The 13,706-nt window shown below is 37.3% G+C and overlaps 1 protein-coding gene across 2 annotated transcripts in view; it reads right to left on the reverse strand.

Moving 5' to 3' along the window:
* Positions 1 to 11,883, reverse strand: part of Myo81f (unconventional myosin 81F) — a 35,745-nt gene extending 23,862 nt beyond the window's left edge. For both annotated transcript variants that reach the window (XM_083032562.1, XM_083032561.1), the window contains exons 1-2: positions 11,349 to 11,883; positions 3,856 to 3,962 (exon numbers count right to left, since the gene is read on the reverse strand). In XM_083032562.1, the coding sequence (XP_082888688.1) occupies positions 3,856 to 3,962; positions 11,349 to 11,376 (135 nt within the window). In that variant the 5' untranslated portion in view covers positions 11,377 to 11,883. The remainder of the gene's footprint in view (positions 1 to 3,855; positions 3,963 to 11,348) is intronic.
* Positions 11,884 to 13,706: the final 1,823 nt, after the last annotated feature.

The raw sequence follows: 13,706 nt of genomic DNA on the forward strand, positions 1-13,706 counted from the left end.
AACTTCGCAAGTGGCGTTAAATAAAGTTTTTGAAACTTCTGCGATTTTGTCCACCATTTTGTATTTGCCATTCTGAATCTCGTTAAACTAATGTCAAAATCGTCATTAGCGATCTCAAAAACACGCAGACAATGGGAAGGTCTACCCAGCCAGTGAAGGCAAGATAGTGGTACTATACCCGACCAGTGAAGGCAAGATAGTTGTACTATACCCGACCTTAAAACGCCTTGTTAGCCAAAATAAAAAAACACGTGTTTAATGTTTTTCGATATACACTACGTGTGTGCAAAGTTTCAAGAATATCGGCGAATGGCACTTGAGTAGTGTTACTTGTCAGTTTATATATGATGACACAAATATGCGAATATAAATATACGAATTAAAATATAAAAAAGCAATTATATACTTTTATATATTTAAATTTACGTATTATTTTTACTAGCATAACATCGGTTAAGCATAAAGCAATAAAAAAAAGAGAGAAGAGAAAAGACAATAAACTTACAATTTCTTTTTTAATTAAATTACTTGAGAAAATGATTATTCGACAATTTCTCTCCTTTTGACAGTAGCAATTTCGGAGGTAATCTCTCGCACTACGATTAAACGGCAATAACAGCGGTCGAACGAAAGACGATTAAACAGGATTCCATTTTAATTTAGTCGAGCATGCAAGATCGGAAAGTGGCTCGAGTGGAGCTACGTCGATGGCCCGAATGTCGTTCGATTCCTTTACGCGTGTTTTTCCACGTATATACATATACTCGGCGTCCCCGTGTTCATGAAGACTCGTGCAGACATGAATATCCGCGCATGCAGGGGTAGGTAGTTCCCGGGTCCCCGCGGCTCCCTCATTAACCTCTCTCGCTGGCGGAGAGCTCTTAGCGAGCTTGAATTGCACTCGTCGTCGTGAGATGAGGCGGGGGTGAAGTGTGGAGAGAAACGCAGAGAGGCGATCTCTCTATTACCGGGAGCGAGAGAGAGAGAGAGAGAGAGAGAGAGAGAGAGAGAGAGAATGGAAAAAAAAGGAGCCATCGCGATGAAGAGCGAAAGGGTGAACGTCTGCATGGGAGGGTCACGCGAGAAAATCCATCGATGCGAATAAATTAGGCCACTCGCTCTGAAAAGGGTTGTTGGAGGCTGGCTGGTGAAGCCAGACGGTAAGAAAAGCGCTTATTTAACACGCGCGACGGATGACTGGATGACTTCGGTCGTCGGTTTCTTAACCCCTTATCCGAGCGACCTACTTTTACTAATGCTGGATTTATCGAAACCCCCGATACTATTGCGACGGTTTCGAAATTTTAAGTTCATTATTTGTCCCGTTTCCTTAAATGACAATTAATATAATATATGTATAGTATAGATATAGATGTTAGATTTCACTCCCATTTGGTTGAGGCTCAAGACCCAAATTTTCACATGTGATTCTATTTTCAATTTTTATATTTTAAAATAAATTAAATATTGCACAAATATATTTGCATGGCCAAAACGTGGACGATATACGGCAAACCGTTTGCAATTTTTACTCGCAAGCCGACACGTAGCTTCTATGTTCAACGTACAAAAGACGGTTCTTGACAGCAAGAGCTGTCTTTGCCAGCTGCGAATCTCATTCGCGCCGTCCACGACGACGACAAGAAATGGTCGACGACGGAGATTCGAAAGAGCCGAGGGACGCTTTACGAGCCGTTTAAATTTTTAGATTACATCAGGCGGCAAAAAAGCACGTATGTGCTGACCAGACAAAGGGCCTCAACTTCCGAGAAACAAATCTCATTTTTCGCACAGGATCGTCTCATCGGATGGAACATTTTCCAATTAAGAAGAAATTTACAAAAAAGTTATAGCAAAACTATATAAATTAGTTCAAGTGTTGTTTTGAATATTTTTCCCACATAAATAACAATATATAATTATATTTGCAAAATATTTCCTCTAATTCGACGAATAATTGATTTTGTGAACTCATAAAAAAAATTCGTTTCCAGAGAAAAAAAATCAAAAAATTAATAAAACGTGTATCTACGTATATTTTATTGCAATATATCGCGACTCACTTTCACACTCGCTCTCGCGCCTCTCGCATTTGTGCAAATAAGGAATACCATTAACTGTTAACACGCGAGACCACAACTTTAATGTAACTCGATAATATATGTACGTACAACGGAATATTGCAACGGCACTATTATTTTATTAGTAAAAATTAGGTATTACGTTCCTAGCAATATCGTAGACATTTATCTACACGTCAACCTAGATATCATTTAGATCTGACATGCAACAAAAGATTAGTTTAAGCGCATCATCCTACACGCTACTATCCATCCGAACGGATGTCGTTGCGTATTCGAGCAAATGTCCGTTAACGAATGAATCGTCGACGACCTAAATTATTATCTTTAGCGTGTATATATATATATACAGTTTCTCGTCAATTTATTTTTTATTTTTCAATTTTTATAAATTATGTCAATATTTTTTTTATGGCATGTTAATGCAATTAAAACTATGTATTTTTGAATTATATGTAATAATATACTTTTATTGGTAACACTTAATGTGAATTTATTTCTGAAAAGTGATAACAGTGACATATTATACAACTCTGTAGTTGGTAGCTAGTGTGCTGATATTTATAAAGACGTATAAAAATAAATTATTATAAAAATGTAATTTCATATACTTTTCTAACAAATCGTCAATGGTATTAATTTTATGTGATTAAATGTGTGTATCAATTTTTTACTATTATTTTAAATATTAAAAACCAAACTTAATGATATTCTTGCTGATATATTTCTTAGAATTATTTTAAGAAATTATCAAATAAAAAAAACAATTATTTTGTGAAATAAAAAAGAGAAAGGATCTTCCACTCGAAGCAATTGTAAAAGTGTGGAGACTTAATTATTTTATACAAATTCGACATTTAACAAATATAAAGAAAAAAAAATTATTTAGACTGATATTAAAGTGGAATATTAACATAATAATAAATTGACGAGAGACTATATTTATTTATTCCTCTTATTTAAATCCTCAACACATGCATAACATATTTTACTCCGAGATTCGATAATTACTTCATTTGAAATATCGACCGTTAATTAATTTGATCGTTGAGCGAGAAAGGCCTCGCGATTTATCTGCATATTTGCGATATTACTCGCGTACCCTTTTTTTTCGGGGAGGGGGAGGGAGGGATTCGCACAAAGGGGGTTGACAGTGGGTCGTTGGCAAATCCAAGCCGAGGAAAGATGAATGGGTCTAGCCCGCGGGGTGGTTCACCAGCTGACTAGGGTCGTCATAGCAACGCGGCAACCCAGGAACCCGGACCCTGCCCACCCCTGCAATATTCATACTCTTGCTTCCTTCTTCCTCGACCGATTCATTTTTCTCCCCATCCCCTCTTCCCGCCCTCTCCCTTTCGCCGATCTTCTTTTCAGGACGAGATCGGTTGGTCTCTTGTCTAATCCACCTGCTCGTCCCTCCGTCTATCCGAACGTCATTCGAACGGAAGAGATAAACGAACGGAATCGCGCAAATATTATGCTACTATCGAGCGTGTTTTTTTTTAACCGAGAGCCATATTTGGAGTTTATGCTCCCTTCATTGCGCATTCACGAGGAGAAATGCGCTCAATCTCTCAACTTTAGAAACAATCGAATTAATTGTAAAATTGGGACAAAATCATTATAATTTCCGATTAAAAAAAAAAATAGTTTTTTAATAATTTCGGGGTATTATTATATAATTATGCCAAATGAAAAAATTATTGCCAAATAAATTTAAAAATTAAAAATTAGTTTAATAAGAAAAACCTGATGTGTGAAAGAGAAAGGATACGTATATCTGGTCTCTGCTATATCGAACTTGAAGATTCCGATTGATACCAGTCTCATCGATGTCGCTGATCACTGTCATATCCGGCACGCCGCATTCAGGGCTTGAGCCTGAAAAGTAAAAGAAAAATGATGTTAAAGATGGATTATAAAAGAGAGAATTGTGAAAGTACAAGTATCATCGATAAAATAAGATATTAAAAAGCTCTTGTCTGCTTACATACTATATATGTATATTTAACAATTACTTGTACTATTTATGTAATAATTTTTCAGATTCATTAATTTATTACTACTCCTCCGATTCAGGGAATGATTTCTTAATATTATTAGTTGATATACTTTCTTTTAAACGATGTATCAACTATTAATATTAATTTAAAATTGAAATGTGATATATATGTATATATTAACAATGAGCAAAATATTTAATTAACAAAACCATAAAATTAAAACTGTTAGTAATTAATGAAAGATATCGCATCTTTGCTGATTGCTCGACACTTCTGGCTAATACTAGACTTTATCTGGATTACATTTCTAGGGCGAATTCTCTCTTTCTCTCTCTCACATGCATCAAAGGGAACCGTGCTTGACCACCTGTTGTCTGGCAGTGTAAGTGACAATTATGTCACTTTGAGAGCGGACAGTTCGATAATCTCGTCGACTCTTTAACGTCCTCTCGAAAAATTTTCGGATAAAGTTCCGAATAGGTGAACCCTCCGATTTTTTTGAAACTACACTATTTTTTGTATTTTTGAACGCTGATTACGAATATGATAATGAAAATTTGCGACAAGGTCATTTTCAAGGTCAAAACTCAAAAAAACTGAAAAAATATAACTTTTTAGACATTATTTCAATAAATATTGATGTAACAAAAAAATGTTTCAAATAAAAGTTGCAGTTCTTATAAAAATACATCATTTATGTTGTATAAATTTTTTGCGTAAAACTAATAGTTTTCGAAAAAAATTAGATAAGAAAAACCCTCTCAAACATCAATATATTCTTCGTAAATCTTCGCCTTACTAAAAATATGATGAGTCAACAATATACTAAAAATATTAGGTACAGAAAACATTAGCAAGACCCCTACGCAACGAAGAATGTATCATGAATTAAAACTAGACAAATAGGTTTGCGTGGAACCTCGCTCTGCGTGGAAAGTTGCAAACCCATGTGGAACCTCGCTTCGCGTGGAAAAGTGTATGCGTGGAAACAGTGGGTTCCGCCCCCCTACGGGGGGCTCCACTACCGAAAAACTAGACAAATAGGTTTGCGTGGAACCTCGCTCTGCGTGGAAAGTTGTAAACCCATGTGGAATCGTTTATGTACTGCAAAGTACATGCTTAGATGGGAGAACAGATATAAGATTTAGATTCCATCGTTTTTGTTGAAAACTATCACTCGTACGGTAAAAATTAATAGAACATAAAATGTTTTTCTCTGTAAGATCTAAAATTTTTATGGGTTTTTCATGATTTTCACTATGAAAATGAGAGATGCGCCAATTTTCACTATGATATTCGTAATCAGTGCATCAAAATACGTAAGAATACTGAGTTTCAAAAAAATCAGAGGTGAGCACTTTTCGGAACTTCACCCGCCGTTTTTAGTCTTTAACATCGATTTTCTCGAAAACTTTCAATTTTACGCAAAAAATGTATACAACATAAACGATGTATTTTTACAAGAACTACAACTTTTATTTGAAACATTTTTTTCTTACATCAATATTTATCGAAATAATATCTAAAAAGTTATATTTTTTCAGTTTTTTTGAGTTTTGACCTTGAAAATGACCTTGTCGCAAATTTTCATTATCATATTCGTAATCAGCGTTCAAAAATACAAAAAATAGTGTAGTTTCAAAAAAATCGGAGGGTTCACCTATTCGGAACTCCACCCAAATTTTCATCTCGTACAGTTGTTCAATTTACCTATAAAATTCGTCCGGAACTCGCTTGTCATTCTCGCCTTAAATTTACTAGTACATTAATTCTCAATTTTTTAAAATACATCATGTCCTCCAACGGATTAAATAGTGAGGACAATTTATATTACACAAACGTCATTTAAATGTCCGTAAAATTATAAATGTCATGAATTTTACAAGACTAATTTTCGACAATGATTTTATTATCGATTGATGTTTTTCATTTTAGCTTTAAATTTACTATAGTAATTTACATTAATCTAGATTTTTTAAAATAAATTATGTTCTCAACGTTAAATGGTTGACGAGCAATTTATGATTTAGAATTTATAGAATTACACACAAACTTTCCTTTCATTAAATATCCGTAAAATTACAAATGTCATCAATCAAGACCAATTTGCGGGAATGAAGGTCATTATCCCGTCAGATTTTGCTCTTCCGTGTTTCGAAATCAATTTGCGACAACGATGGTGTGACGCGAAACGCCTCGAAAAAAAATTCAATTACGCGGTTGTCGCCTCATCTCCCGATAGGCCGGCGAGTTTCTCGATCCGCAAGGTGTGCATCCCGATATGCACAATGCACATGCACCTGCGACCGCAGCTGCACTGTCCAGCTGCCGCAGTGTGGATTTCAAGGTCGCGATTAACGGGAATCCTCGTTATGAACCCGCGACTAACTATCGGGCTAAATTTATAATATTTATAATATTTCGCGATTAACGATTTCGAAACCCTTGTAAAATGCAAATCAGTTATGCAGCTGCGCTTTTTATACAGTGCAGTTATCCGTGTGGAGCTTTATTTGGGAAAACTACAAAAAAGTCGAGAATCACTCCGTTAGCTTAATCTATGACTAAAGTTATACACAATTAACGTGGCATAATTTGGTAGCGACGGTATCGAGTTAGTAACGATTATAGTAACGATTCCGAAATCTATCGATTAGATATAAAATGTTTGAGAGAAAGAAAGAAAAAGAAAGTGATTTAATTAGTATAAAATTAAATGTATAAAATGCGTACACACATAAAATGTATTTAGAGAATTAAATGTGTCGAATATATTCAAGTATATTTATAAAAAAAGCATATTTATTGTGCTATTTTATTCTAAATGTATATAGGATTTCTGAAGAGTCAATTAAAAAATTTGTACATATATCAATATATTACAAATTATTACAATAACAATATTCGCCCTCTTTCTTTAGGCGTTTTTGTATGTCCATCTTTAAAACGAGCGGGTCATACTTTTTTTGGATCTCTATTCGTTTCCTAAACACCATATTCAAAGATATCTACTTACATAATGCCTTTACATAAAAATTAACTTTATTCTTTCCATCGCGTGCGTGCATTGTGTAATATTCTAATTATAATGTATAATTTAATTCTCTATATTTAAATTGTAATAGCCGTGAATGAGATATGAATTTACTGCGTGAATTGGAATTTTTATTTAAAAAGAGTAAAATAATGATTTGATTCAGAAATTTCATCAAGTCACCTTCGATATATATTGCGTAATATGTCGAACACGTTTGAATTTTCAGCTCAATCCAGCTAAATGAGAATATCGACAAGTGCAATTAAGATCCATTTCATATTGGATGATTGCAAAAGTTCGTGCCCGATTTGAAGTTATTACCACCATCTATGCAAATCGGGCACGAACTTTTGCAATCATCCAATATATATCACTCTGCTAAATTAAACTTGACGCAAGACACAAATAATTTTCCCAATTATCAAACTTTATTGTTAAATAAATCTGTTTATTCTCGTTGTTTAATCTCCTTTCTCAAAATTGCTCCGTCAAATTACCCTCGATTCTCGCAACACGAAGGAACATAAATCGCGCGTATGATAGAGAGAGATTGGGAATTGTTGCAAGAGGAAACGTCGTCGTAGAACAAAGCGCAATCACGTACGATCGCTAACCGAGAAAGGGAATTAAAATGCACGTCTGGCATGTGGGTAACACCACATGGCGCAAAAGCGTAATTACCGTCATCATATATGTGATAGTAGTAGTAGTAGTAGTTGTATATAGAAAGGAGCGTATAATTCTCATGGGAACTTAACCGGGCCACAGGAGCATACGCGCCCCTCTCGGATTCGCGTGACGGAAAGAAAGAGATAGTTATGCGTGCACGTTTGTCGTATCCCTGATAAGGCGACAAAACGTCATATTCAATCACACGGAGTTATATATATCAAAAGTGTCAATTGTAATTGTAAATTAAGCTTTGAAGAAGCTCCATCAAATCTCATTCTTCCGTCAATTTCAAGCAAATTTTATTCTAATTTGTGCCTCAAAGAGTATATTTAATTTAAATGATAAAGTTATTCAACCTCCAATCTCGATCAAAAATTTCTCGAAATTGATTTTCTTCTCTCAGTGAGAATTTAATTCGGTTGTTGATCGAATTTAATTCTATTTCTGCGGACAAATGCTATTTATCGTCAGATAAACAAATTAGTTCAAATTGCGAATAATGATAGTTAACATTTAATCAATTCGATCCAATTAATTCTCCATTTTAATTGAATATACTCTCTAGGCACGAATCGAAATAAAATCTACTTGAAATTGATGGAAGAACAAGATTCGATGAGGGCTCTTTAAAGATTAATTTACACAATATCGTTTATAGTTCGCGGAATAAATTTGAATAATTCCGCTATTGGGTCACGATAATCGCGCTCTTCGGGTTCCTTTTATTAGAATTTCTAGGAATTCGTCGGACAATTCATATAGTTGGGTGAAAGCGTGATTATACCCTATTTTTTCGATATTACACGTGTAACAGCGGCACGCGATGATTCACTGACATGACGAGCATACCGAAATACCGGGGAAACCTGCTCTCTCCAGAATGTCACCGATGACTCATTGGCCCTGGGAAACGAGATTCTGACGATATACGCGGATATATCTCTCCCGAGGAAAGTTTCTTTCGTCGAATCCAATTTCCTGGAAAACTACGACTACGCTGAGAGATAATATCGATCGCGAATCAGCGAAATTTCCCGTTTAATATTTCGTCATCATTCAGAAAAATGTCGTACGAGTCTTAAAAAAATGAGATAAGTCAATTATAATAACGTGCGTTTGTATACGATAATTAATTAATAAAAAGAGCCCATTTCTCGAATTTTTATTTATATATCAAAACCTCTTCGTTTTATTGTAATAAAAAAATTCTTGAGAGATTACGCACGTGTAGTATAATTAATAATCGATAGTTAGATAGTTTATTGAACTTTTCGTATTTTTTTTTTTATCATAATACGCGATTAATATAAAGTATAACATGTATGTAATAATAATTAGGCAATAAATAATGACGATTTATATACAATCGCTGAATTTATATTTCGCTTTTAATACCATTCTCGACGCTGCGAGCTAACAATGAGAGGGTAAAACGCAATGTGCGACTTGTGTTATGTCGAACTGTCATGTCTCGCATGTCGATGCAGCGCCTTTCGCAGAGTGTGACTAGCTGCCTTGTATTCGCGTGACGAGAATGTATTTATATGTACATCTTAAGATATACATTGCAAACAACTTTATCAGGAACGGTGATATGTTCCGATAAGGGCCGACGTGAATGCCGACTATGTATATATACACTCGAGCTAACGTTCCGACAAGAACCCTTTCGCAGTTTTGCATCACCGACATGCAGCTTTTAATAGGATTTTTTCATATTCAAACGAGATTGACATTTAATATGCAATTTAATTTAATTCAAACATGTGTAAGGCGTAAAATGGAGAAAGCTTTACCGCGATATCATCTTTTTTAATGTGTTTAATGAATCAATTGATGTAAAATATAGCGCTGACCTTATCACATATTAAAGCATTGCAATTATCAAATCAAATCACGTTTTTTTTAACATAATATATAATAGTAGCGCCGACACAAGTATCGCGCTGACGGAATGTTTCGCTGGTCGTTGATCTCGCGAATCCCTGGCACGAGCTCCCCGGTGGATTTTTTTCCCACCGTTGTATTAGGTTCCCTTGACTTCTGCGTGTAATGGCCGCGTGTGGAGACCTAAGCCGCGACACGCGAGAACGGGATTACGCGAGTGCGCGAATCGATTGGGCGTCGAACCGGCGAAAGTCGTTTCCGCGAACTTGACATCGCGCAGTCAATCAGCTGCCAGACGAATGCTCATACGTCGCCGCTCATACATCGTGCCATTTGCCATGTCATCACCCTCGCTTTCGATATCGCGAATCATCCCCCGAGATCGCGCATTAACAGATGTCTAATTAAAAAAAAATAAATAAATAAAAAGAAAATGTAACTCACTTTAATTGCAACTCGATCTTTCCTACATAATAAAATATTTAAATAGATATATGTTGCTATGTAAATATTTTATTTTATTTATTAAATAATACATTATTTAAATGCATTATTCAATTTATTTTCGTGTTATTTCTCGATATCCGAGGACCCCAAGAGGCGAATTAATTTCACACGCTTTAAAGGCAAATAAAATATCTGTTTTATACCTCTGCGGTCTCGCAGTAATGTAATTACAGAAATGAAGTTGAAGAGGAGAGGAGACACATTCCACGTCGCGTGAAAAATACGCGAATTTTTCGATTTAGCGACGAAACCAAAATAACGAATAGCGCGCTTTTTATTTCGCGATTTCCGCATATAGCTGGGCTATAAATTCCCGAGACGCGTATTTCTTTTTCCAGATGAACACTCGGAAAAACACTTGTGGCGAGACTACCGGACGTTCGCGGTAAGAGACGCACGCCCATTCGATCAGTATGCCGAAAACGAACGAGAGGGAGGAGCGGAACTGAGAAGTGTCGATGCGATTTGCGACAGACAGAGCGAATCGAGAATCGATTGTGTATCATTATTAATTTCTTTAGACTTTCGCTGTCTGAAAGTCTAGGACTCGACGACGCTTCTCCAAAATAAATGTATAATAGCTCATATGTACTTTCTTCCCCACACTCGAGAGAATTTAATTACTATACATATTACAAGTTGGCAATTTTATATAAATCAGTAATTATATATAATTTATAAATAATGTCGAAAATTTTTATACGTCAAAGGCGACAAAAGCTGAGATGTAACTTTTTGATAAGATGTAATTTTTTGATAAGAAAAAGAAACGCGGTGTTTAGTGTCGAATTCGTTGAAATTATTTTCCATTTCGGAGTAAATCGCCGAGTCGCCGATGCATTTCTTACGATTTCTTAGGCAGATTACGCATTATTTTCCAACAAGGGGGAAGAAAGACGTACGAGAGAAGGGTAGGTAGGTAGGTAGGTACACGCAACGCCGCAAATCTATTATTATGATCGAGCCATGCACCACCCAATAGCCATAGCCACCTACCCGCTGCTCTGTTCCTTCAACAACGCGTCTACGAGAAGACCTACGAAGGGAAATTACATCGCGCGGGCGGTAATTTCGGGGCGGGGGCGATACATATATGGTTGCTCCGTCGAAAATTCGAGGGGGAAGGGAAAGCTGTAAAACGCATAGGAAAAATTAACTCACCCTGCGAAGCGAAGTGCTTAGCGACCATGATGGCTCTCTCGCCGTTCCGACGAATTTCAGAACATTATATCCTTCTCCGCACACACGGCGGTAACAACCCCTCGACGCGCGAGAGAGAGAGGGAGGGGACGACGACTCCACCACGGCCGTATCCCGGCGTGTCCGGAGCGACGCGAGCGAGCGAGCAAACGCACCACCACCACCACCACCTCGTATTTAACGACGACGACAGATGCGCGCGGACACGGAAAAACGGACAACCGAGAAGTATCTCGCGAATAGGGCTGCGTATCTGTCCTCTCTCTTTCTCCCCGTCTTCCTGTCAGAATCACATGTTCGCGGATCACCGCCTTCGTCCTTGACTCGGCGTTCAGCGAGAGGCGAACGAGATTGTTACCACCTTTCCGAGAGTGCACCGCCACCACTGTATATATAAATATCACCACTACCAACGCACCAACATAACCACCCGCATCTGCACGAGTTCACCGGACCGGACGACAGCGACGAACATACCCGTACAGTTGCCACCCGACTGACGCGATTCCGCCGCGATCCGCGATCCCTCACCTTTTCCTTCTACCACCCCCACCCTTCTCGCGCGGCGCGCTGTCTCCCTCTCTCCACCGTCCTTCGCCCTAAACTGCTCGAGCGATTGTGCGTGCTAGTACTGCCATCTGCAGAAATCAGCGACAAACATTTTGGTCGATAAGGAAGGAATTGTACGTCGAGAAAAGAGTTTGAAAAAATAATAATAAAGCTACCCGAAAGATGGCAGAAGGCGACAAACATCACACATTACAAAATATTGTTTAATAAAAGTTTACACATATAAAATTTATCTTCAAAATTCTTTAAAAAAGAAAAACGAAATTTTTTCATCAACATATGTATGTTGCATTAGAATACGAGAAAGGTTGCTGTACGATTCAAAAGCGCATATATCCTCCCAAAACCGTTTATTATTTGATAAATAAAAATTATATCATAGTTTTAGTCTAGTGAGAATAAACATATAAAACTCCTTCAACTCACGCATTTTTGTTAGACGAGTATATTGTCGAAATTCGTCTGATTTTTTGTTGCGCCTTTTATCTGCATTTTGATTATTAACGATGCGACATTACACGGTCAATGGCGCAAGATTGGTTCACCGATCTCGCCACCGTATTTAGATTTCCGGAAGTGTGCTATACTTATAAATGGATCTACGACGCAAACGCGATTATATTATGAATTATGAATCGATCGTGTTATGATACGAATCACTATGCACGAACACGTATCGTGTAACTGCGCGACTCTTCAAGGTTTTCGCAATCTATCATTCGCAATCTATCCTCCTTGTCTAACAATAAGACGATATAGCTACAGATTTATTTAATAAATATTTTAACGAAATGAAATCTTTAACAGAGGAAATATTTTCACAATAAAATAATTAATTTTAATTATACTTACATATACTTCTCCCTTTAAAAAACATCCCGCCTCATCATTGAATCTTTTGTTACGCGCGATAAACTATAATAAAAAAAGAAACGACTTGGCGGAAGCGAAACAGCATATATGCCGTTATGCGAGGAAGACGCGTGCTCGGATTTTTTTATTAATCTCGTTCACACTCGCGTACTTTGCCGCATTTAGAACTCACGCGGAAAAGCGGACCGCGATTGGTCAGTATTCAGAAATCGCCTATAAAAATGCGCATACATAGAGGGGGATCGAACCAATCACACGCTTTCATATTGTCCAATGACGTTTGACACGGAAGCGCATATCTATAAGTTTCCTATTTTCACGTTTCAAATCGGAATAACCGTCAGTGAACTATTATCGTTAGCGTCGTTTCTCCGCAAAATAATTCAATGATCGATGATCTCTGATCGCTCTATGTAAAAATTTTGTTCTTCTCAACAATTTCTCTGAATTCAACAACCTGTCGCAAGAAGGTAACCGCGGTAACGCGCAAGATGTAACCGCTCTATAAAGTATGCAAAAGCGTATAAAAAAAAACTATCAAAAGGTTTGTCGACCCGTAACACTATATGTATATATATATGTAGTCGCATCCGTTCCGTTTTGATACTCCGCTGCCTATATCATATCGTTTCTTTTAGCGAGCGCGAGCCGGCAAACAGGTGTCCTGGATATAGATAGGCGCGATCGCCACCAGCTGGACGACGAGACGCGAATTCTCGCCGCGACCGCCGTTACGCATCGAAGTAACCGCAAAGCGATTTGGTTTAACGATCACTGCGATCGTTCCCGCCTTGTTGTCCCTACTTCTCTCTCTCTTCGTTCTTCGCCGCGTGGGTGGCTCCGGCGCAGCTCCGGCCTTTTCCGTTCGCGCGAGCG

This window comes from Prenolepis imparis, unplaced genomic scaffold, assembly GCF_030444845.1.
Source record: "Prenolepis imparis isolate NDT839.2.m4 unplaced genomic scaffold, iyPreImpa1.0 SCAF_2, whole genome shotgun sequence".
Taxonomy (NCBI): domain Eukaryota; kingdom Metazoa; phylum Arthropoda; class Insecta; order Hymenoptera; family Formicidae; genus Prenolepis; species Prenolepis imparis.